The sequence below is a fragment of the Schistocerca gregaria genome, chromosome 1, assembly GCF_023897955.1.
Source record: "Schistocerca gregaria isolate iqSchGreg1 chromosome 1, iqSchGreg1.2, whole genome shotgun sequence".
In the NCBI taxonomy this organism is placed as follows: Eukaryota; Metazoa; Arthropoda; class Insecta; order Orthoptera; family Acrididae; genus Schistocerca; species Schistocerca gregaria.
In genome coordinates, this window is record NC_064920.1 from 531526740 (window position 1) to 531554156 (window position 27417).

At 42.6% G+C, this 27417-nt stretch overlaps 1 protein-coding gene across 6 annotated transcripts in view; it reads right to left on the minus strand.

Annotated features, from left to right (window-relative positions):
* The window catches only part of LOC126355145 (cingulin-like), a 507535-nt gene that overhangs the window by 372297 nt on the left and 107821 nt on the right, over positions 1-27417 (minus strand). For all 6 annotated transcript variants that reach the window (XM_050005361.1, XM_050005344.1, XM_050005351.1 and 3 more), the window contains one exon: positions 9812-9974. In XM_050005361.1, the coding sequence (XP_049861318.1) occupies positions 9812-9974 (163 nt within the window). The remainder of the gene's footprint in view (positions 1-9811; positions 9975-27417) is intronic.

The following is a 27417-nucleotide window of genomic DNA, read 5'->3' on the forward strand; positions in this document are numbered from 1 at the left end:
TAAAAGTACATATAGGAAGGCAAACTTAACTATGATTGTTATCACAATATTGAGGAAGAAATAAATGAGACTTAGATAAAGTGAAGTTTGTACAAAGAAAAGAAATTATATAATTTTATGATAAATACATATCAGTGGTTTTTAATTAAAGTGATAAAGTGAAGTGTAGGCTTCAATGCAGAACTTCAGGTATGAGTGAAGCTAAGTGTACACCATGCACTGACAGAACAGAAACCGATGCCATGACATTGACTATATCAAAGTAAATTACAATAACATCACAAACTTAAAGGACTGATGTCTTGGCTCTATATACTACATCTTGTACCACCATTCATTTCCACCAGGCCATGGCTGAACAACCGTAATATCCTGGAGATATATCACGAAGGCACAAGCCAAACACCTGTGTATGGCCCCAGTGTACTTGCTCTCTCACGTGAACTGAAGTACCACCAACACTGTGTGTTCCAATGATCGGTCCAGAACAACACAACTCAAAAGAAAAATGGTGTTCGAAACAATGCAATCATAAGGCTCAATGTACACTGTTGATTGACATGATCCAATGAAAATGTATGAAGTCACTCCATAAGAAATAACTAAAAGACATTTTTACACATGACATGCTCTCCTATAAACCATAAAGCCAAAAAGTGTTCAAAAACAATAGCCTTTGCATAGCCTTAAATATTTTATAACTGTTGTTTGTAAATTTTGTGTTTCTTTAGAATTTAAGTTTTAGCTTTCAAGATAGGCAGACATGTGACAATAATAAAGAAAATGTATAAAACAATCCCTGACACTCCCATACCTATCCTTGATTCAATAATAAAGGAATTGTGTCCCTGACCATGATCTTAATCCACTGGTGTTGAAGGACATAATAAAGTCTAAATCATACATTGCAAGTGTAAAAACTAACTTGAAACCTGTGTCAATGTGTTATGGCTTTGTGATGATGTAAAAAATTTTAATTCCATGTGTTCAATGAGATATCCAACTACCATCTGCTATCATCATGTACTGAGGTTTTCACTCCCAGCAGATAATGGGGGCATATGTGATGTAACATATGTATGGGAAAAATGACATGATAATTTTTAATAGTAAATGGTAAAGGAATGATGATGAAAGAAATTTTTGACAATGTATTTATGTTGCATAAAGGTGTATACAAAACTTAAGATATTATATCGCTGAAAAGATCGAGGGAGTCTTAATGAAAATGAACATTTTTTTATCTTCTTTTATCTGTTCTCAGATGATCTGCATGTTAAGTTCTGCCTGTATCAATAATTCATGAAAAAATATACGTGTTATTGATTCCCAAAAGTATGAAATAATGTCTCTTTGAGTTATTATATGCAAATATTAATTAGCAATGGAAGAGAAGAACGCACAGCTAAGAAGTCTGATTGCCTGCTATCAGAATTGCTCACAGTATAAAATCACTATTAGAAGAATGGAAAAAGCCACCACTTCCAGTAAAAAGGAAAATTTTGAAAAGATAATCTTTATTAGATACCAGTTATAATCCTGAACACATGATGCACGAAATGCAGCAAGGAGTGTTAAATCAAACTTTAAGGACAATTGTAAAACAAATATTTTATTTCCTTATAATAGTAATCCTCCATGTGAGGAAAGCAGTTTCTTTCTCTCTGTACACCATAATATAAATATTTCAAGGCTTGACATACACACCCATAATCTGAAAGAAACAACTGATTTGCTCACTTTGTCTTAGCTGGAGGAAGTGTGTAATATTTAAATTTTGACCCAGTACTGTAGGGCAGCTGCACTATGCCTGATCTCCCAAGAACCATACAAATGATGCTATCCAAGCATTTGACTTGTTATCTCTGTGGTAGAGTGGGAGGGCGTCTCGAGGTGTGGCAGGGGGCCAAAGACATTCCGGAGGGCTGAATGAAAGGCCTTTCCAGTTTGTCTGACGAACCGGTTTCAGGCTCTGTCTCAGGCTGATACTGATCTTCGGCCGGACATGGCTGCTTGTCCTGTTCCAGAGGTTGCCCCTCAGTCTGCAAGATCCGGGCGGTCGCAGAGGGTGGGCTTACTGGCAGTTGGGAGCTCCAACATCAGGTGCGTAATGGGGCACCTTAGGGATATGACAGCAAGAGAGGGGAAGAAAACCAATGTGCACTCCGTGTGCATACAGGGGGGAGTCATTCCAGTTGTGGAAAGGGTCCTTCCGAATGCCATGAAGGTTACAGGGTGCACCCATCTGCAGGTGGTCGGTCATGTCGGCACCAATGTTGTGTGTCACTATGGATCGGAGGAAATCCTCTCTGGCTTCCGGCGGCTATCTGATTTGGAGAAGACTGCCAGTCTTGCTATTGGGATGAAAGCAGAGCTCACCACCTGCAGCATCGTCAACAGGACTGACTGCAGACCTTTGGTACAGAGCCCAGTCGACGGTCTGAATCAGAGGCTGAGATGGTTCCGCGACCGTGTGGGGTGCAGATCCACGACTTGTGCCATAGGGTGGTGGGGTATAGGGTTCTGCTGGATAGGTCAGGAGTCCACTACATGCAGCAGCCGGCTACATGGGTAGCAGGGGTTGTGTGGCATGGACTGGGCTTTTTTTTTAGGTTAGATGGCCTTGGGCAAGTACAGAAATGGAAGCAGCCTCAAAGGGTACGGGGCAAAGTCAGGACATGCAGGGGCCAAGCAGCAATCGGTATTGTAATTGTAAACTGTCGAAGCTGCATTGGTAAAGTACCGGAACTTCAAGTGCTGATAGAAAGCACCGAAGCTGAAATCATTAAAGGTACAGAAAACTGGCTGAAGCCAGAGATAAATTCTGCTGAAATTTTTACAAAGGCACAGACAGTGTTTAGAAAGAATAGATTGCATGCAATCGGTGGTGGCGTGTTTGTCGCTGTTAGCAGTAGTTTATCCTGTAGTGAAGTAGAAGTGGATAGTTACTGTTAATTATTATGGGTAGAGGTTACACTCAAAAACCGACCTAGGTTAATAGTTGGCTCCTTTTACCGATCTCCCGACACAGCAGCATTAGTGGCAGAACAACTGAGAGAAAATCTGGAATACATTTCACATAAATTTTCTCAGCATGTTATAGTCTTAGGTGGAGATTTCAATTACCCGGATATAGACTGGGACCCTCAGATGTTTAGGACGAGTGGTAGGGACAGAGCATCGAGTGACATTATACTGAGTGCACTATCCGAAAATTTCCTCGAGCAATTAAACAGAGAACCGACTCATGGAGATAACATCTTGGACCTACTGATAACAAACAGACCCGAACTTTTCGACTCTGTGCAGAACAGGGAATCAGTGATCTTAAGGCCGTTGCAGCATCCCTGAATATGGAAGTTAATAAGAATATAAAAAAAGGGAGGAAGGTTTATCTGTTTAGCAAGAGTAATAGAAGGCAGATTTCAGACAACCTAACAGATCAAAACGAAAATTTATGTTCTGACACTGAACATGTTGAGTGTTTATGGAAAAAGTTCAAGGCAATCGTAAAATGCATTTTAGACAGGTACATGCTGAGTAAAACTGTGAGGGTCGGGAAAAACCCACCGTGGTTCAACAACAAAGTTCGGAAACTACTGCGAAAGCAAAGAGAGCTTAACTCCAAGTGTAAACACAGCCAAAACCTCTCAGACAAACAGAAGCTAAGTGATGTCAAAGTTAGCATAAGGAGGGCTATGCGTGAAGCGTTCAGTGAATTCGAAAGTAAAATTCTATGTACTGACTTGACAGAAAATCCTAGGAAGTTCTGGTCTTACGTTAAATCAGTAAGTGGCTTGAAAGAGCATATCCAGACACTCTGGGATGATGATGGCATTGAAACAGAGGATGACACGCGTAAAGCTGAAATACTAAACACCTTTTTCCAAACCTGTTTCACAGAGGAAGACCGCACTGCAGTTCCTTCTCTGAAGCCTCGCACAAACGAAAAAATGGCTGACATCAAAATAAGTGTCCAAGGAATAGAAAAGCAACTGGAATCACTCAACAGAGGAAAGTCCACTGGACCTGATGGGATACCAATTCGATTCTACACAGAGTATGCGAAAGAACTTGCCCCCCTTCTAACAGCCATGAACCGCAAGTCTCTAGAGGAACGGAAGGTTCCAAATGATTGGAAAATAACACAGGTAGTCCCAGTCTTCAAGAAGGGTCTCTGACATCGATCTGTTGTAAAATTTTAGAACATGTTTTCTGCTCGCGTATTATGTCATTTTAGGAAACCCAGAATCTACTCTGTAGGAATCAACATGGATTCCAGAAACAGTGATCGTGTGAGAACCAACTCGCTTTATTTGTTCATGAGACCCAGAAAATATTAGATACAGGCTCCCAGGTAGATGCTATTTTCCTTGACTTCCGGAAGGCATTCGATACAGTTTCGCACTGTCGCCTGATAAAGTAAGAGCCTACAAAATACCAGACCAGCTGTGTGGCTGGATTGAAGAGTTTTTAGCAAACAGAACACAGCATGTTGTTATCAATGGAGAGACGTCTACAGACATTAAAGTAACCTCTGGCATGCCACAGGGGAGTGTTATGGGACCATTGCTTTTCACAATATATATATATAAATGACCTAGTAGATAATGTTGTAAGTTCCATGCGGTTTTTCGCAGATGCTGCTGTAGTATACAGAGAAGTTGCAGCATTAGAAAATTGCAGCGAAATGTAGGATGATCTGCAGCGGATAGGCACTTGTTGCAGGGAGTGGCAACTGGCCCTTAATATAGACATATGTAATGTGTTGCGAATACATAGAAAGAAGGATCCTTTATTGTATGATTATATGATAGTGGAACAAACACTGGTAGCAGTTACTTCTGTAAAATATCTGGGAGTAACCGTACGGAACGATTTGAAGTGGAATGATCATATAAAATTAATTGTTGGTAATGCGGGTACCAGGTTGAGATTCATTGGAAGAGTCCTTAGAAAATGTAGTCCATCAACAAAGGAGGTGGCTTACAAAACACTCGTTCAACCTATACTTGAGTATTGCTCATCAGTGTGCGATCCGTACCAGATTGGGTTGACAGAGGATATAGAGAAGATCCAAAGAGAAGCGGTGCGTTTCATCACAGGGTTATTTGGTAACCGTGATAGTGTTACAGAGATGTTTAGCAAACTCAAGTGGCAGACTCTGCTAGAGGGTGCACTGCATTGCGGTGTAGGTTGCTGTCCAGGTTTCGAGAGGGTGTGTTTCTGGATGAGGTATCGAATATATTGCTTCCCCCTACTTATACCTCCTGAGGAGATCACGAATGTAAAATAAGAGAGATTCAAGCGTGCATGGAGGCTTTCAGACAGCTGTTCTTCCCGCGAGCATACGCAACTGGAACCAAAAAGGGAGGTAATGACAGTAGCATGTAAAGTGCCCTCCGCCACACACCGTTGGATGGCTTGCGGAGTATAAATGTAGATGTCAATGTAGATGAATCAATAAAACCCAAGATATGACCCCTCAAAAATTATGTGTTTGCGCACAGCTTTTTGGAATGTAATGGTACCACACATGGACCTATCACATGTCTATTGCTCTACTCTCAACATTCATCAAACTGATTTGAAAAAAAATAGTGAAAAAACACCTTGGAACATTCCAGTAATGCTGACATATTAGGTGATTTCCAGCAAAATTTCAGAAGAGGTCGAAGTATCATGTCAACAGCAGTGCAGCTTGCCCATTATTTACCTGAAAAACTAAATCTCAAGTCCCAAGCAGCAAGAGTATTTCTGAACCTCTCCAAAGCTTTCAATAAAGTACATCATAGTGCGCTCTCATGAAAAACTGTGATGAGTGGTGTTACTGACTGCTGGAATCATATTTAAAAGGCAGATTACAGTGTATAGAAATTGTATACGATGATGGATAAGTACTGGAGAGGAGACAGACAAAAACAAAAAATGTACATTTTGGTGTTGCCCAGCAGCTCAATTTTAGGTGCATTCCCTCTCATATATGTTATATAAATTATTTTTCCAAGATTTCTAGGTAATAATCATCTGGTCACTATGTATTGTAATGACACATTAGGTGCCTGTTGTGAGTAATATGATACCAGCGTTACTGAAGAGATTCTGAACCTCACTGAAAAGACAAGAGCTCACTTTGAAAGAGACAATTTAAAAGTTAACAGAGAAAAACAAATATTATTCATTTTGCATCATAGACAAATACTCTAAATGGTGAGATTCTGTGTAAAGCCTGTCCAGAATGTAACTTTTTGGGTTTATACATCGATAACTGATTTTCAGGGAAGCAGCAGGCTGACCATGCCTGCAAAAAAAGTTATACGTGATTTACATGTATTAATGGGATTATCACCATACCTTAATTCTGAAACTCTAAGGTCTGCATGTTTTGGGTTTGTATATCCATTCCTGTCTTATGGAACAGCACTGTGAAGTGGAACCTTCTATGATAATATGAAAAAGGTTTTCATGCTACAGAAAAGAACCTTCAGGACTGTAGTACAAATGAAACAAGGAACATAAAAGTTTGTCCATTTTATTTGGACTGTTGAGCTCCGTGGCTGTGGATAATGGTATTTTACTATAAAAATACAGTGACCAGCCACTTTTTAATGCATTTTATTTATGCCAATATGCATTTTGGGTTTGCACCCATCTTCAGCTGGCAAATTACATGTATCTTCAGTTTCTGCAGAGGTAAAATATCGACAGCAGTTTGGATGCTGCAGCTGGCATTCTCCTCTCCTTGTTTTTTCTTGGCCTTTCTTCTTTTTTTGTAACAGCGCAAACACTTTTTGTCACATATTTTACACAGGCGCACTGCGTTATCCACCATATTGGAGTCGACAACATCGCGGATAATTTATAGTAAAACAAGGAACATCTTGTAAAAGCCTATTTACTAGTTTTAATATTTCTGCTGTTTATGCCATGTATATGCTATAAACTGTTACAACAGTGAAAGGTGACACTAAGCTCACAAATGGGAACATCTGAAATACACAACCATAATACAAGGCATACAGGAGACCTTCATAAAGTTAACACAAGATTAACTTTAATAGCAAATAGCTCAGATGCTAGTATGAAATGAGAAAAAAACTTAACTTCTCTGTGCACTGCACACAAAATAATACTGTAATTTGATCTTTGCGAGATTGCACATGTAGTTGTGTATGTGTGTGATATGAGTGAAAATAAATTTGAAATTATTAACTTTATGAAAACTTCTGATTATCATCTGATTTATAGAATTATTACATTATTTATTTTCCCTGTAATGTGCCAGAAAATGATTTCACACAGTGAAAGAAAGTGCTAAAATGCAAAAATAAAAAAAGCCAATTTTTTTGTATGAAACTGTTGCAGCCATAGATACTTCTAAGTGCAGAGAAAGCCAGACTAAGTGTTGTACATGTGTTGCTTCCGCCTGCATCTCATGGTCGTACGGTAGCGTTCTCGCTTCCCAAGCCCGGCTTCCCGGATTCGATTCCCGGCGGGGTCAGGGATTTTCTCTGCCTCATGATGGCTGGGTGTTGTGTGTTGTCCTTAGGTTAGTTAGGTTTAAGTAGTTCTGAGTTCTAGGGGACTGATGAGCATAGATGTTAAGTCCCATAGTGCTCAGAGCCATTTTTTTGTGTTGCTTCCACATAAGTTCTTTGTTATGTGTACTAGTAAAATTAAAAAAATGGCTCTGAGCACTATGAGACTTAACTTCTGAGGTCATCATCCCCTAGAACTTAGAACTACTTAAACCTAACTAACCTAAGGACATCACACACATCCATGCCGGAAGCAGGATTCGAACCTGCGACCATAGCGATCATGCGGCTCCAGACTGTAGTAGCGGTTCCAGACTGTATACCTAGAACCACTCGGCCTCCCCGACTGGCTGTAAAATTCTGATCAGTACGTATGCAACAGCATACACTACCAATACGTTTCAAAACACCAAGCATAAAACAACAGGATTTTTCTGTTACTCATATATCAGGTTCTACTGGCAATAGAAATGTATGATCAAGTGTTTTGGAAATTCCTTGGGCTAGAAACCATCTGCCTATACAACAGGCCGATCACCTAACTGTATATACCCTATAATATACGGTCAAAGTTTGAATATTACTTATTACTTACAGCTTAGGAAAATCATTGTTTCTTTTTGCATTAGCTGTGGTCTATGGTACACCTTCAGGGGATTATGGAGGCACCATTTCGCTCATGGACAGTTCCTGATAAAATCTGAAAAATGCATTTTTCACCATTTTCTCATCACCAGCTGCAGATATTAAATGACTAATGCAGAAAACTGCTCAAATTTTAATAGTATGTTCTCTAGGCATTTATCTAAAAGTGCCATCTTTTCTTTTCCGTCAATCCTTAGTCACTATGAGAAATACCCAAAACGTGGTTTTTTGATACCAAAACCAAGCTGCAGATTCCAAAACAGCTATGCACAGCAATTGGCTGTAATTTTTGCAGTATAGTCCCAAGATCCTGATCTCATGCAACCTCAAAAATTTTCTTGTTACCTTTATCCATTTCTGAGATAAAGAGGTGCAAAGCAAAGTTACCCTACTTTTACACATAAAATATGCACATAAAATCATGTGTGAGGTGAAAACATAGTTTATAACATGACATAGCACAGAGAAATATACAGCATATTTGTCCTTGTTGTCATCAGTAGGCCCTGCCTTTGAAAATTTTCCAAAAAATTTTGGCATGTGAATATATCTGTGCTTTTTTATTCTGAGGGAGGAGGAGACAAGGCAGTTGGACAAATATGGAAAAGCAATAAATACGGGAAGATAGTTGACAGTGGTTGTGGTACAGAAGGAGTGAAGAATGCAACGGCAGTATAGAAAAAGAGAGATGCACTGTGACAGTGAAACATACTTGATAGTGAAAGGGCAGTGCTATGAAAATAGTGAAGGAGACAGTGCCAGGGGAAGAGGAATAAAGAGAAGGAGAGTGTAGCAATGGGAGAGACAGTGATAATGAAAGACACAGCCTATGACAATGACAACAAGGAAGAGACAGATAGTGACAGTAAGAGGAGACAATAGCATAGGGAAGAAACAAATGACACAGTAGCAGTAAGAGAGAGCAAGAGGAAGTCAGTGACAGTGAGCAGAGACAGTAGTAGTAGAACAGAATGAAGAAGATTGGCAGTATTGAGCAAGTTACAATTAGGTGAGCTTATGGGGGTGAGAGGTGAGCTGCATGTTAATAAGAGCACAAATATGTTTGCATACCAAACTTTTTGAGAAAGTTTTTAAAGGTGCTGAGGAAGGTGGAATGAGACAGCTGGCACCCAATTTTTCAGTCAGTCTTTTACGCAGAAGAACATTCACCTTCTTTCTACTCTGATAGGTGTATTTTTCCAATGGTCAATAGCTCATGCCTGAGATACGTTTCTTAAATATCACGTAACTGAATCTAATCTATACGAAGAATTGCACAAAAATGCAGGCGTATGTACATTTCAGTTGGGGCATAAATTATTAGTCATTCGAGACCCACCAAAATGTTCAGAGCATTGATTTTTAACTTTGGAAATATGGTTAACAGTTCTTACTTCATAGAATTTTTATGCTCATGGATAAATCCATAGCTTTGATATTACATTACTCAATAAGTGTTCAAGTTATATCTGCCACAGTGAGAAAGAATGTAACAAATACCACTCATCACTTGTTTGATACTTAATAATGAGAATATCTTTAATGTAAAATATATTTTGACTTACATAATTACTTAATCTTTAAGAATGGAAGTAGTTGCCACACTTTTAAAACTGAAAGAAACATACCACTAAAACATTTGGAAAATACTGAATTCAGATCTCCTCCTTCTCCAAGACATCCAGCATCCAGTAGTTTTAACTGTTCTATGATTTCCATGTCTTTTATTCCATCATTTATCAATTCTTCTCTTAACTTGACCATTGTATCAAATAATTCAAGCAATCCAGCCTGACAACAGAAAATATCCTTTGTACAGTCACTTAAAGGAGAAACACAAAGGCACTGTAATCACATTTCTGTACCCATCACTGTCAAAACTTGTCTACTTTTGAATGATAAATTTATTTCTTGGCTTTGGTATTAAGTTAGTTACATTTTCTCAGAAACACATGCACAATACAATTTATTGTGTGTAACATCTCAGGTGTACAACAATTAATTGGAAAATGAGTGGTCAGACCATGACTCACCATTAAGATGGGATGTGGAGTTGCAACAAGTTACAGAAAAGTTGATATAACTAATTCCAAACTATAAAACCTTTCCCAAAATGCCCAGATCTCGACAGAGGGCAAGAAAAACAAGGTCCAGGGGCTATGTCTCTCAGCAGAAAACAATGCCTCAAACCTATTCATAAAAAGTATGAAGCCTGCCTTTCACCTTTTGTGTAAACCTCTTCAAATATTGAGACACCCTACCAGTCATTACAACATCTACAAACCTGGACACTAAAAATTGCATGAGTTTTGTAACTTATCATTGAAATGTCTGAAGTACACAGTAATTACTTTTCATCAATGACATAGTCTGAGCAATGTAGCTACCATCCCTGAAACCTGCAATTATACATAATAACATTTTTTCTCGTTCTATAAAAAAAATTGGCTGTAATAGCCATTACATCTTCTGTCTGTCTTACTTTTGTTTTCACTGTTCTTGGAGAAAGAGTCATTTACATTGAAGAGGTCTATGTTGTAATCCTTACTATATGTGTGAAATGTTAGCGTTGTATTTACTGAAAGTAACCTTTCAACCCTTTATGTCAAGGTTTTGAACATTTAAACCATTTCTAGCAATTTATAGCTACCACTCCACAAGAAAATAGACCATTACTGATGTGCAACAATCAGCTGTCATTACATGGCACTTTCAAATGTTGCAAAATATTTCATGTCTTTCTCCACAGCAGCAGCCATAAAGCAGTTTAAAGCATTTCGTTTAACAACAGCTGGCACAGCAAAGAGTTTTTTTATTACGATGTCAGTATTTACAATATATTAGATCCAAATTAGATACAACAGCTTTGGCCTAGGCTACAAACAAAAGAATCTTAAAATATATACATTGGTTAGGTGCCTCTTATGATAAAAGAGAACCCATTCACAAAAAGTAAATGCAAATCCAGTATTTTTCTCTATTTACACATTCTTATTCCATTGGTTTTACCTATGGAAGTCTGATCTCTATCGTATGCAAGTTTTTGTAATTTACAGGCAGGCTTGGTATCGGAATATCAATTAAAGGACCCGTAAGCAAGAATAAAAGGAAATAACTGGCACCCTTTTATGTGGGGCTCAAACCAATTGCTAAGGAATATAAATATATATAGATATACAAATTTATTTATATGTTGTGCATGACTATGTATATGTACTAATTATGTACTATTATGTACTATTATTTTTCTTTCATGCTCAAACTACAGTGAGAACAAGAATTGAAAATTATGAAGAATTGAATAAATTGCCCTGAGATGAGAGCAATGAAATATTTTATGGCAAACATGAATAAAGAAAAGTGTAACGTAAGGACCTCTGAGCATGGACTCTTGTTTTCAAAGGAAGTTTTCCAGATACACAGTATAGTGGCTGAGTCAAGGTGTGTAGTAATATTTCAAAGGGATTTTGCACTGAAAGTAATAAGTAATTAAATAAATGGTTCAATTTTTTTCAAAAACTATTAATTATTTTACAGACATACGAGTGTGTATCTGATGTTGAATTTTTATGTTACTGGTCACTGATTTTATTTTATGTCACTGTTTTGCAAGTAATTAAATGTATGTAACTTGTGTAAAGTTATACGGCAATTTTTGATCAGTTGTGCTTAAGGTTGGATGGAATAAGGATTCACAGTCTAGCTCAGATTTTTTGATGCATGAAAGCATGTAAGAAATGAGCAATATAGGAAACAAAAGTGAAGTCATTACCCCAGCTAGTATCATGCAGAGAGCAAGTGACGGCAATCAGTTACAATCACTCTACTGAAGACTAGTCAGGATGTAGATCAAATAGGGCTGCCAAACACATACACCAATGAGAAGCATGCTGCAAGTAGACACAATGACAGCAGCAACAGTGTGTGCTGCCAAATCCTTTTGCTGAATTTTTGCAAAAGCTTGGAGAAAGTGGCAGACTATTAGCACAATAATTAGCAGAGTGAAGAAATGAAAGAGCCGATAGGGAGATTGAAAGAGATAGACTATTAGACCAAAAATAAGCAGAGAGAGAAAGAGAAAGAGCTAATAGGGAGGTGGAGAGAGACAGATACTTAGGACAAAAATTAGAAGAGAGAAAACAATGACTAGCCAAAAGAGGTACGGAACTTGTCAGACAGATTAACAAGCAGGCTGAAAAAGTTCAGTCGGAGATATTTGAAATGAAAAATGCTTAGTGAGTAACCAAATACGTCAGTAACCTTGTGAGTGATGTAGAAAATTTGCAGGCTGCCCATACAGTTATTAAAAATGACAAGGAAATGTTAACTAATTATTTAGAAAATTTAGAGCGTTTGCAGAAGGAGCACCTTACTGAATAAGCAAAGAAGGTGGAAAAGGAATTTAATGATTAGTTAATGGCAAAGGATAATGAAATTGCAGAACAGATTGACTATAAGGCAAAAGAAGCTATACAGCAAGCAAGTAATGGATAGTTTTTGATAACAACAATGAAGCTGAAATGAGACAAACCGATTAAGGACACACCAGTGACAGACTAAAGCATGAGCTACCACGCTGGTGACATGAAGTGGTACAACATATTTCCAATTTGTACTTAACAAGAAACCTGAAGGTAGTATTGCATGTGGTAGAAACACCTAAGGCAATGCAGCAAGCATTTTTGGCACTCACAAACCACCATACGAATATAATACAGGAAATTTTAGCCCACAGAGAGAACCACAGATAACTGCTAATATTATGGGGGCAGTTCCATCTGTATCTCACGTGATGATAGAATGGCTGGTTCAAATGGCTCTGAGCACTGTGGGACTTAAAATCGGAGGTCATCAGTCCCCTAGAACTTAGAACTACTTAAACCTAACTAACCTAAGGACATCACACACATCCATGCCCGAGGCAGGATTCGAACCTGCGACCATAGCGGTTGTGCAGTTCCAGACTGAAGAGCCTAGAACCACTCAGCCACTTCGGCCGGCGATGATAGAAGAAAGCCTCATCAAGCATATACAATTTCAAACATTCAATACAGAAAAGAAGACGGTCCACCCTGTTATATATATCAAAACAAAAAAATCCAGTTCATTGTTTTCCACATACAAGGCAATGCCACACAGAGAGCAAATGAGATGATAAATAGGTGTCACACTGTTAAACAATTTGAAAGAGCATTTTTAGCAAAGTACTGGTACCATTCAATACAAGGATGACTTAGAACATAAGTCTACAGCCTTGAGACGTAAGTCTACACCCCAAACAGGAAACTTCATGAAAGTAATTTGAGAAATATACACTCCTGAAAATTGAAATAAGAACACCGTGAATTCATTGTCCCAGGAAGGGGAAACTTTATTGACACATTCCTGGGGTCAGATACATCACATGATCACACTGACAGAACCACAGGCACATAGACACAGGCAACAGAGCATGCACAATGTCGGCACTAGTACAGTGTATATCCACCTTTCGCAGCAATGCAGGCTGCTACTCTCCCATGGAGACGATCGTAGAGATGCTGGATGTAGTCCTGTGGAACAGCTTGCCGTGCCATTTCCACTTGGCGCCTCAGTTGGACCAGCGTTCGTGCTGGACGTGCAGACCACGTGAGACGATGCTTCATCCAGTCCCAAACATGCTCAATGGGGGACAGATCCGGAGACCTTGCTGGCCAGGGTAGTTGACTTACACCTTCTAGAGCACGTTGGATGGCACGGGATACATGTGGACGTGCATTGTCCTGTTGGAACAGCAAGTTCCCTTGCCGGTCTAGGAATGGTAGAACGATGGGTTCGATGACGGTTTGGATGTACTGTGCACTATTCAGTGTCCCCTCGACGATCACCAGAGGTGTACGGCCAGTGTAGGAGATCACTCCCCACACCATGATGCCATGTGTTGGCCCTGTGTGCCTCGGTCGTATGCATGCCTGATTGTGGCACTCACCTGCACGGCGCCCAACATGCATACGACCATCATTGGCACCAAGGCAGAAGCGACTCTCATCGCTGAAGACAACACGTCTCCATTCGTCCCTCCATTCACGCCTGTCGCGGCACCACTGGAGGCGGGCTGCTTCGATGTTGGGGCGTGAGTGGAAGACGGCCTAATGGTGTGCAGGACCGTAGCCCAGCTTCATGGAGACGGTTGCGAATGATCCTCGCCAATACCCCAGGAGCAACAGTGTCCCTAATTTGCTGGGAAGTGCCGGTGCGGTCCCCTACGGCACTGCGTAGGATCCTACGGTCTTGGCGTGCATCCGTGCGTCGCTGCGGTCTGGTCCCAGGTCGACGGGCACGTGCACCTTCCGCCGACCACTGGCGACAACATCGATGTACTGTGGAGACCTCACGCCCCACGTGTTGAGCAATTCGGCGGTACGTCCACCCGGCCTCCTGCATGCCCACTATACGCCCTCGCTCAAAGTCCGTCAACTGCACATACGGTTCACGCCCACGCTGTCGCAGCATGCTACCAGTGTTAAAGACTGCGATGGAGCTCCGTATGGCACAGCAAACTGGCCGACACTGACGGCGGCGGTGCACAAATGCTGCGCAGCTAGCGCCATTCGACGGCCAACACCGCGGTTCCTGGTGTGTCCGCTGTGCCGTGCGTGTGATCATTGATTGTACAGCCCTCTCGCAGTGTCCAGAGCAAGTATGGTGGGTCTGACACACCGGTGTCAATGTGTTCTTTTTTCCATTTCCAGGAGTGTATAAATAAGACCAGGTTCTAGGACAAACCAATTTCGAATAGATATGTGATTGGGATATTGAAATTATGACTACCAAGTCACATCAAGTAAAGATGAGATAGAAAAGTATCTGCCTGTGTTATGCGCCTTGACCTGGCACAAGAAAACATGAAAGCAAGCACAGAGCATGGGAATGATCAATCACCTCTGTGCAAACATGAAGACCAAAATGTTCATTACAACCAAGGGAATGGTATTGGGAGAAACTATGAGCAACAACAAAGTAATTTTGGATGGCAAAACAGAAACAGTCATGTGCAGTTTAACATAAAATGTCACTATAATGACAGATTTAACCCAGGTTATAACAACAACAACAGTAATCAGTGTAGGATGAATAAAGCAAATCTGAGGATATTAATAACAACAATAACAGTAACTATCCAGTACACTGGATCCAGAGCACAGGATCGTCATTATCACCACCACCACAGGATAATAATCCTGCATATTGTAAGAGTTGTCAGAGTGACAAATGAAGGCTGTTCGGACTCCTCACAGCTGAAAAACTAGAACAGACCACAATAAGCTCCCCATTGTTGGTCAACAGGCAGAGAGGGGGCACACCTCTTGCCTATAATGTGAATATACAAATGCTGAGGTACAATGATGCTACTGGTATGCAGAAAGATCTACTAATGGAACCAGATAGGTGCAAGAGCACCAGAGCTGAGACAGTGCAAGTAATAGTCAAAGCACATATAGATAGCATACCCATGGACAATATATTGACACAGAAGCAACAGGTAGAGTCCTGTGTTATGCTTCGTGTAAAGCTATAAGTAATGCATGAAAATTGCCCACATATCCTGTGCAAAACTGTAAGGTGACTGGAGCCACTGGTGCACAGCCACAAGCTATTAAGTACCAGGTGCAAGTAGATATTTTCATAGGACAAGAAGCCATGAAATGTTCTTTTCTTGTGGTTAAGGTATTATGGTGGCCTGCATGTGGGGTGTGAATTCTTACCTGAGAGAAAGGCAGATATTGACCTCTCGCACAGAGAATTCAGCACAGTGAACAAAGGTAGGAGAGTTGTTCTGGATTTCATGTGAACCAAGGAGACAAACTGTTAGAGTATCCAAGTAAAGCACAGGGGGTTGTCAGTATTACAGATTAGCAGCAACTTAACAGGCCACAAATTTTATAACTTGGACCCCATGGAAGATGATGCTCTTGGTAGGATCAATTTGATTAACTCCAAAGCGGAGGAATCAGATTATTTGAATTTGGAACAACAAAAGCAATTGACTCAGCTATCAGATTTTTATTTAGATGATTTTTCAGAGAAACCCGGTACAATTAAAGATTATATGTACAATATTGAGGTGGTTTATTTATTTATTTATTTATTTATGTCTTGTTCCATAGATCCAGTTAGTGAGTCAATCACAAGGATATGGAACGTGTCAAATTGTACAGGTTTCAATTTAAACTTACAATAAATACAAGGGCAATTCAATGCCAAATTGTACATAGTTTAAGTAAGACACAATATAAATACAGTAACAGATACAATGTCAGCTAGATAACATAACAACCATTTAACATGAAAAGGAGTTTCAAATAAAGGTTAAAGATAAGAGCACAAAGTTAAATCAGATATTAGGCCTACAAGAGTAAATACAGGCACAGCCAATTTGTTGTTACAAAAAATGTGCTAATGCCCAAATCCACAATAAAATCAAATGAACTACTTCTAGACACAATAAGTTTAGTGATGGTATACATTTTGTTTCAGATATTCATCCACAGTATAATAAGATTTCTCTGTCAGGTAATCTTTGAGAATTTGTTTAAATTTTGGCAGTTCTGTATGAACCCATTCGATATGTAGTGGTAGAGCATTGAACAGCTTAATGCTGGAGTAGTAAACTCCGTTTTGTACCAGGGTGAGACGTTTCATTTCGAAATGTAGATTGTTTTTGTTTCTGGTGTTATAACCATGGAATTTACTGTTGTCTTGGAAGATAAAATAATTTTTGCACACAAAGGTCAGCAAGGAAAAAATATACTGTGAGGCAGTTGTTAGGATACCTATCTTCTGAAACAAGTGCCTCCAAGAGTGTCTTTGATGGACCCCACACATTGCTTTTTTTTGGATGGTGAAAACTTTTTTTGCAAGTGGTTGGTTCCCCCAGAATATGATAGCATATGACACCTATGAGTGGAAGTATGTTGCCGAGCTAAGATTTTTACTTAGATGAACAATGTGAACTGACCAATTACATTTACTATCTATGTAAGCACCCAGGAATTTTGTATCTTCAACTTTCTGTATTGGTTGATCTCTACATTTTATGTTAATTTCATCGGGATTACTTTGTGATGTGTGGAACCTCATATAATGAGTTTTATCTACATTGAGTGAGAGACCATTTGAGGAGAACCAATTTAAGATGTCATTAAAACAGTATTTGTAGTTTGTACAAGATCATGATCAATCAACTCATCAATTAGAATTGTGGTATCATTGGAAAACAGGATAAATTTGCTGTTTGTCTCAGAACAAAGTGGAAGATCATTATTAAAGATGAGGAAAAGCAGTGGGCCCAAAACAGAGCCTTGAGGCACACCACACGTTACTGTGCCCCATTCAAACGAGGCAGGTTCTCCAGAAGAGCCTTTTAGCATAACAGTCTGCTTCCAAGCCTGTAGATATGATTCTAGCCACAAGTCAACAGTACCACCTAAACCATAGTATTCTGCATTTTTCAAAAGAATTTGGTGGTTTGCAGAGTCAAAGGCTTTCATAAGATCACAAAAAAATACCCACTGGAGACATTTTTTTGTTAATGGCTTCCAAAACTTGGTTGCTGAAAGAGAATATTGCCTGTTCAGTACAAAGACCGGCATGAAAGCCAAACTGATTTTTGCTTAAGATACTGTGGAAGTTGAGATGGTCTACAATCCTCCTGTGCATGAGTTTTTTCTAGAATTTTCGAGAAGGTATTTAATAGGGATATTGGGCGATAGTTTGTAACAATGCTTTTATCACCTTTTTTAAAGAGAGGAATGACTACAGCCAACTTTAGTCTGTCAGGGATAATCCCATCTTGTAGGGATGCATTGTATATGTTGCATAACGGGACTAACAAATTTATAACAGTGTCTCAGTATTTTACTAGAAGTATTGTCCACACCAGCAGAATTTTTATTTTTTAATTATCTAGTTACTCTTATGACTTTGCTTACAGTAACTGGAGGTAAGGATAACTGTGGAATTCTGTTGCTAATATCTTTCTGTAGGAGGGACAATGATTCTTCCATAGAACCATTAAAGCCTGTCTTCTCTGCTGCTCTCAAAAAGTGGTTATTAAATATTCATGCAACCAACTCAGGTTTCTTTATGATACTGTCCCCTGTTTTAATCTCTACTTGAGACATGTTTTCTGTTGTCCTGCCAGTTTCCCTCTTTATTACATTCCATACAGTTTTATTTTATTTTCTGAGCTTTCAATTTCTGATTTTACGCACATACTTTTAGATTTATTTATAACCTTCTTGAGAATGCTACAGTAAAGTTTGTAGTGTTGTCGTTTCTTTGAATCATTACAAGTCCTGAGAGAACTGTATAACATCCTCTTTGTTCTACAAAATGTTATTATCCCTTTAGTGATCCAAGACTTCTTGGCATTGCCTATATGACTATTTCTAACTACTTTTTTGGGAAAGATGGACTCAAACACAGACATGAATTCATTTAAAAATGAATTGTACTTTTTGTTTACATCTGTTTCCCTATAAGCTGGGCTCCAATCTCTCTCTTTTAGGCTGGCATTGAATTTTTTAAGGCCCTGTTCATTTATTATCCTAAAAGATTTCCAAGAAAACTCGGAACTGTTGCACACACTGATGTAATTGAGCCTAAGCAATTGCCCACGATGATCAAAAAGGCCAAGGATTGGATATACAGTGATCTCATTGCATTTAGACTTATCTATAAATATATTATCTATCAGACTTTTACTGTTAACAGTAACCCTAGTTGGGAAATCTACTATTGCCATCAGATTATAAGACTCCATTAAATGCACTAAATCAGCTTTACTATTGCTCTCATTTAGGAAATCAACAATTAAGTAACCAGTAATTATCAAGTTGGTTGGTTGGTTTGGGGGATGAAAGGGACCATACTGCTATGGTCATCGGTCCGTTTTTCCAAAAAACTATAACCACACAAAGAGAAAAAAAATGAACAACAGGAAAGAAGGCGGACGACACAGGACAAGAAATGCTCAGACAGAGAACAGACAAAACAAAGTAAAACCACACAGGGTGTGGCGGTGGTTGGCCGACTATAGGGATCAATAAGGAAATGCCAACCACCGAGAAAACATTAAAAACTCAGTTTAAAATCGTAGGCCAAAGGCCAGAATCAACAAAAAACAAGAAAATAAAACAGAAACACTCAGATTAAATGATAAAAAAACCTGCCCGAATAAAACGTAAAACTAAGTCAGCCATAGCAGAGTCATCTGTTAAAAGGGCAGGGAGCATGTCAGGCAGTGCGAACGACTGCCTGAGCACAGCTAAAAGCAGACAAGACAATAAAATGTGGACCACTGTCAAAACGGAGCCGCTGCGACATAAAGGTGGGTCCTCACATCACAATAGGTGGCCGTGAGTCATCTTTGTGTGCCCAATGCGCAGTCAGCAGAGAACAACAGACTCCTTGCAAGAGGCCCGCAAGGAGGAGCGCCACACACCGGTGGCCTCCTTGATGACCCGAAGTTTGTTTTGTGAAGGCAGGGCGTGCCATTCAGTGTCCCAAAGGTCCAGAATTTTGCTGCGTAGGAATGCTCGCAAATCTGTCTCCAGGTGGCCAATGTCCAGAGATGGTGTACTGGTGGCCTCTTTCGCCAGGCGGTCAACATTCTCATTGCTGGGTATCCCAACATGGCCTGGGGTCCACACGAAGACCACAGAATGGCCGCAATGCGCAAGAGTATGCAGGGACTCCAGGAAAGCCATCACCAGACGAGAACGAGGGAAACACTGGTCAAGAGCTCGTAAACTGCTCAGGGAATCGCTACAGATAACGAAGGACTCACCTGAGCAGGAGCGGATATACTCTAGGGCTCGAAAGATGGCGACCAGGTCAGCAGTGTAAACGCTGCAGCCATCCGGCAAGGAGCATTGTTCGGAATGGTCCCCTAGAGTTAGCGCATAACCAACATGACCAGCAACCATCGAACTGTCAGTGTATACAATGCAGGAGCCCTCATACATGGTCAGGATGGAATAAAAAAGGCGGCAGAAGGCCTCTGGAGGGTCTGAGTCCTTCGAGCCCTGTGCCAAGTCGAGCCAAATCCAAGGGCGAGAAACACACCATGGGGTTGTACGCAAAGTGGCCAAGAAATAAGGTGGAACAGTGAGAACCCTAAGCCCGGAAAGAAGCTCTTTGACGTGGACTGCGATCATACAACCTGACTGGGGCCGACATTCTGGCAGATGGACAACCGATTGCGGGAACAGGAGACGATAGTTTGGATGCCCAGGCAAGCTAAAAACATGGGCAGCATAAGCGGCCAGAAAACGTTGGCGCCGTAACTGCAGGGGAGGGACACGTGCCTCCACTAGTATGCTGTCCGCAGGGCTGATCCGGAAGGCACCAGTGGCAAATCGGTTTCCGCTGTGTCAGATTGGGTCCAGCACCCGCAACACAGATGGGGATGCTGAGCCGTAAGCCAGGCTCCCATAATCCAGCCGAGACTGGATTAATGCCTGGTAGAGCCGTAACAGGGTAGATTGGTCGGCGCCCCAGCTGGAGTGGCTCAAGCATAGCAGAGCATTTAGATGCCGCCAACACGCCTGTTTAAGCTGCCAAATATGAGGCAGCCAAGTCAACCGGGCATCAAAAACGACACCCAAAAACCTAAGTGTCTCAACCACAGCAAGAAGCTCGCCATCAAGATAAAGCCGCGGCTCCGGGTGAACAGTGCGTCGCCGGCAGAAATGCATTACGCAGATCTTGGCAGCCGAAAACTGAAAGCCATGCGCTACAGCCCAAGACTGCACCTTGTGGATTGCGCCCTGTAGCTGACATTCAGCAGCTGCAATGCCAATAGAGCTGTAGTAAAGGCAGAAGTCGTCAGCACACAGGGAAGTGGAGACAGAATTTCCCACGGCCGCAGGGAGCCCGTTAATGGCTATTAAAACAGGCAAACACTTAAGACAGAACCCTGTGGCACACCGTTGTTATGGACTTGGGAGGAACTATGAGAGGCTGCGACTTGCACGCGGAAAGTACAATACGACAGAAAATTGCAGATAAAGATCGGCAGAGGGCCCCGAAGACCCCATCCATGAAGCGTAGAAAGGATATGATGACGCCATGTCATATCGTATGCCTTCCACATATCGAAAAAGACAGCGACCAGGTGCTGACAGTGGGCAAAGGCGGTATGGATGGCCAACTCCAGGCTCACCAGATTGTCGGCGGTGGAGCGGCCTTTACGGAACCCACCCTGAGACGGAGCCAGAAGGCCCCGAGACCCCAGTACCCAATTCAAGTGCCGGCTCACCATCCGTTCAAGCAACTTGCAAGGAACGTTGGTGAGGCTAATGGGACAGTAGCTGTCCACCTCCAAAGGGTTCTTGTCTGGTTTCAGAAGGGGGATAACAGTACTTTCCCACCATTGCGACGGAAACCAACCCCGACCCAAATACAGTTGTAAAGGTCGAGGAGCCGTCACTGGCAGTCCACTAAAAGGTGTTTCAGCATCTGACAGTGGATGCCATCTGGCGCAGGAGGGGTATCAGGGCAAGCGGCTAGGGCACTGCGAAATTCCCACTCACTGAATGGAACATTGTACGATTCTGGATGGTGGGTGCTGTGACATTACAGGACATATTGGGACATATTGAAGTATTCGATACTGTAGACCTTTAGGGGATGTCGATACAGATATGCAAAATGTAAAGGGAAACTTTGGTGATGTTTAAATACTGTACTGTGTCAATATTAGGACATTTTGCACAGAAAGAACAAAAATAGAATTAATGTAAATATACACTCCTGGAAATTGAAATAAGAACACCGTGAATTCATTGTCCCAGAGAGGGGAAACTTTATTGACACATTCCTGGGGTCAGATACATCACATGACCACACTAACAGAACCACAGGCACATAGACACAGGCAACAGAGCATGCACAATGTCGGCACGAGTACAGTGTATATCCACCTTTCGCAACAATGCAGGCTGCTATTCTCCCATGGAGACGATCGTAGAGATGCTGGATGTAATCCTGTGGAACGGCTTGCCATGCCATTTCCACCTGGCGCCTCAGTTGGACCAGCGTTCGTGCTGGACGTGCAGACCGCGTGAGACAACGCTTCATCCAGTCCCAAACATGCTCAATGGGGGACAGATCCGGAGATCTTGCTGGCCAGGGTAGTTGACTTACACCTTCCAGAGCACGTTGGGTGGCACGGGATACATGCGGACGTGCATTGTCCTGTTGGAACAGCAAGTTCCCTTGCCGGTCTAGGAATGGTATAACAATGGGTTCGATGACGGTTTGGATGTACCGTGCACTATTCAGTGTCCCCTCGACGATCACCAGAGGTGTACGGCCAGTGTAGGAGATCGCTCCCCACACCATGATGCCGAGTGTTGGCCCTGTGTGCCTCAGTCGTATGCAGTCCTGATTGTGGCGCTCACCAGCACGACGCCAAACACGCATACGACCATCATTGGCACCAAGGCAGAAGCGACTCTCATCGCTGAAGACGACACGTCTCCATTCGTCTCTCCATTCACGCCTGTCGCGACACCACTGGAGGCAGGCTGCACGATGTTGGGGCGTGAGCGGAAGACGGCCTAACGGTGTGCGGGACCGTAGCCCAGCTTCATGGAGACGGTTGCGAATGGTCCTCGCCGATACCCCAGGAGCAACAGTGTCCCTAATTTGCTGGGAAGTGGCGGTGTGGTCCCCTACGGCACTGCGTAGGGTCCTACGGTCTTGGCGTGCATCCGTGCGTCGCTGCGGTCCGGTCCCAGGTCGACGGGCACGTGCACCTTCCGCCGACCACTGGCGACAACATCGATGTACTGTGGAGACCTCACGCCCCACGTGTTGCGCAATTCGGCGGTACGTCCACCCGGCCTCCCGCATGCCCACTATACGCCCTCGCTCAAAGTCCGTCAACTGCACATACGGTTCATGTCCACTCTGTCGCGGCATGCTACCAGTGTTAAAGACTGCGATGGAGCTCCGTATGCCACGGCAAACTGGCTGACACTGACGGCAGCGGTGCACAAATGCTGCGCAGCTAGCGCCATTCGACGGCCAACACCGCGGTTCCTGGTGTGTCCGCTGTGCCGTGCGTGTGATCATTGCTTGTACAGCCCTCTCGCAGTGTCCGGAACAAGTATGGTGGGTCTGACACACCGGTGTCAATGTGTTCTTTTTTCCATTTCCAGGAGTGTATATTAGTGTTAGTAACCTATTTTCATTCAATTTTGTAATTATATTTCATTTTGTAAAAGAAAGACTCATTGTTTGCTGTAGCTCTGATTAATTGTATAAATTATCAGTTTTGAGCTAAATTATTTCGTATAATATGGACAAGATACTTTTAAAAACTCACCAGCTAAGGAGAAAATCTGTAAATGAACGTTTAATGCACACTTCTGGAACTTTCTATGGAGAAATTCTATATTATGATCGCAAAAATACGAAAACTTGTGAAAACTGTTTCATAACCTAATTTCGAAAGACGATTTGTATCAAGAAATATTGCTAAAAAGATTTATTTACGTTTTGAAACACGATTTAAATCATTTTACATATAAGTAGTTGTTCTAAATCACTCAAGAAATATCCAGAATCAAATGTCAAGATATTTCTGGAAACGTTGGTGCAATTCTGGTGAAGGTTACCCAGAAGCTGGTAGAAAAATGTTATAAAATCTATTTGGAAATTATGCTTGTAAGAATTTATATGTACTGATCCTTTTACTTACTTTAATCTGTACTAAAATTCTGTAATGTCTAATTTAGTTTTGGGTCGTGAATTGCTATCGTATTGTAAACAAAACATTGTTAAAGACTCTCATTGTTTGGAAAGATATTAATACACCTAGGAGTTGTCAGTTGCCAGTTCAGTTCGGATATGCACTGCGGTTAGCTCGGAGAGTTAGTTGTTGAGTCTGTGAAGTCTGTCAGTTCTGTTTGTAAATAAACGTCTGTAATGAAGAATTACTTGTTGTCGTCAATATGAACTCAAGACCTTTTGCACGAAGCAGACACCTCCTAATGCAACGTTTTAATTTGGTGTTGAGGAGCTGAAATGTTCTAATTTGGTGGAAGAGCTGGGATGTTATAGTGCAAAATGAAAGGCTCTGACATTCCATCCGCTCTTTAATGGAGTGTAACGCCAGGGGGTAATTCGCAGAAGCAGAAATCATAGCAAAATGCTCTGCCAAGCGGTTTGCAATGACGTCGGAGTCAGTACAAGCTGCTCCATTCAGTGAGAGCGCAGGGACGCTGACAGGGGTCTGATAGCCGTAGATGCATCGAATCTTGGCCCAGAACTGCGATGGAGTGACATGGAGGCCAATGGTGGACACATACTGCTCCCAGCACTGCTGCTTGCCTTGGTGGATAAGGAGGCAGGCTTGCGCACGCAGCCGTTTGAAGGCGATGAGGTGGTTTATGGATGGATGTTGCTTATGATGCTGTAGAGCCCGCCGGCGATCTTTAATTGCTTCAGCGATCTCAGGCGACACCCAAGGGACAGTCCACCGCTGAGTGGACCCAGAAGAACGGGGAATGGCAGATTCGGTGGCAGTAACGATGCCGGTGACCAATTGAAGCACCGCATCAATGTCATCATTAGAGAGAGGCTCAATAGCAGCAGTGGAGGAGAACAAGTCCCAGTCAGCCTTATTCATAGCCCATCTGCTAGGGCGCCCAGAAGAGTGATGCTGTGGCAATGACAGAAAGATCGGAAAGTGGTCACTACCACACAGATCGTTATGCACTCTCCATTGGGCCGACGGTAAGAAGCTAGGGCTGCAGATGGAAAGGTCGATGGTGGAGTACGTGTCATGTGCCACGCTGAAGTGTGTGAAGGAACCATCATTTAACAGTGAAAGATCGAGCTGTGTCAAGATATGCTCAACAGTGGCGCCTCGACCTTTCACCACCGACCCACCCCACAGAGGGTTACGGGCGTTGAAGTCACCCAGTAACAAGAAAGTTGGTGGCAATTAGCACAGCCAGGACATGCTGCGCAACAACACCATCTGGTGGAAGGTAAAGACTGCAGACAGTAACAGCCTGTGATGTCCACACCCAAACAGCAACAGCCTCTAAAGGTGTTTGAAGAGGGACAGACTCACTGTGAAGAGAGTGAAGGACATATATGCAGACGCCACCAGACATCCTTTCATAAGCTGCCCGGTTCTTATAATAACCCCGATAGCCACGGAGGGCGGGGGTTCGCATTGCTGAAAACCAAGTTTCCTGAAGAGCAATGCAGAAGAAAGGGTGAAGGCTGATAAGTTGTCTGAACTCAGCTAGATGGTGGAAAAAACCGCTGCAGTTCCACTGGAGTATGAAATTGTCCATGACTGAGAAGGCGGGAAGGGACCAGGAAGGCAATTTACGCCGCGTGTTCACTCGCTGCTACTGATTCAGAACCCGCATGAGTGACATCCATGGTGTCTGAAGAACCGGCAAGATCCAGGTCTTCAGCAGACGCTAGAATATCGACCTCGTCCTCAGACGCTGAGCTTGTTGGAAGCAGTGGGACTGGTGCCACTGAAATGTCGGGATTCTTGGGTACCTCCTTCTTTTTCACCTTACTTTGCTCAGCCTTTGGTGGTTCAGGCTCGGAGGGCTACACTGGGCCAGTCTCAGGGACGGACGATGACCGTGAGGCCCTACGACCAGGGATCGGTGGTTGTTTGAGCCACTTGCAGCTGTCTGCTTTTGTACCAGTCGGAATGTGCAAAGGGAGGAGCCGAAGAAGTCTTACACTTTTCTGGCTGGGAAGCTGGAACTGCTGTCCCCGATGATTGGGGGGCCATTGCTCCTGAAGTAGATGGAGCAGGAGCAACAGGGAGTGTAGTGCCCCCCCCCCACCATCAAGGGGGCAGGTGTGTTTCTCTGGCTCTGAGAGCTAACGATGTGTGGTGCAGCTATAGGAACTGTAACAGGAGCGACAGTGGCAGCATAAGTGGACATCATTCGTACTGGATGCAGGCGTTCAAACTTACGCTTTGCCTCAATGTAGGTCAGCCTATTCAGGGTCTTGTATTCCATTATTTTCCGCTCCTTCTGGAGAATCTTACAGTCCGGCGAGCAAGGGGGATGGTGCTCCCCACAGTTGACACAGATAGAAGGCGGGGCACATGGAGTATCAGGATGGTACGGTCGACCACAATCGCGATATATGAGGCTGGAAGCACAGCGAGAAGACATATGGCCAAACTTCCAACACTTGAAGCACCGCATCGGGGGAGGGATATATGGTTTGACATCACAAGGGTATACCATCACCTTGACCTTATCAGGTTATGTGTCACCCTCGAAGGCCAAGATGAAGGCACCGGTGGCAACTTGGTGATCCCTCGGACCCCTCGTCGTTCTAAGTTGGCGCGCAGCTCATCATCGGACTGTAAAAGGAGATCTCTGTGAAAAATAATTCCATGCACCATATTTAAGCTTTTATGTGGGGTGATAGTAACACAAACATCCCCCAGCTTCGTACAAGCGAGCAAGGCTCGTGACTGGGCAGAGGATGCTGTTTTTATTAAGACTGACCCTGACCGCATTTTGGACAAGCACTCAACCTCCCCGAACTTGTCCTCTAGATGCTCTACATAGAACTGAGGCTTCACGGATATAAAGGATTCCCCATCAGCTCTGGTACAGACAAGATACCTGGGTGAATACGTCTCACTTTCAGTCAATGCCCACCCATGGTGTGGTGAGGGAGAGAAATGATTTGGGGTCATAAACGTTACCTTTAAAATGGGCCTTCGAACGCTTAGAGGCAGCTGGTTGTTTTCCACCAGCAAGAGAAGATGTGCCAAGCTTCATTGCGTGTCATCCACCCTGATGCCACCTACTCCGACCAAGGGCCCTCCCCACGGGCGCCACCCAGCCACAGCAAAGGCCACCTGGCAGGATTGTCATTGCCGGGAGTCCCGGTGCCTCAGGGAGATGGGCATCTACTCCTTGGCATATGTGGGGAGTTAACGGTGCAGGCATCAGTAGAGCGATCCCTGTGTTGTCAGGGGGCCAAAACACAACAGGGTACATGGCGGCCCCACCACAATGGACTGGCTACTGTGCTGGATCTTAGGTGCAAAAAAGTATAAGGTCGTCATCGCAGCTAAAAGCAACACTGCACAGTGCAGCGTGGTAATCACACCCAGGGACGTATCCTCGCCCAAGAGATGGATAACGAGTGGGACCCCATTGCAATGACGAGGAAG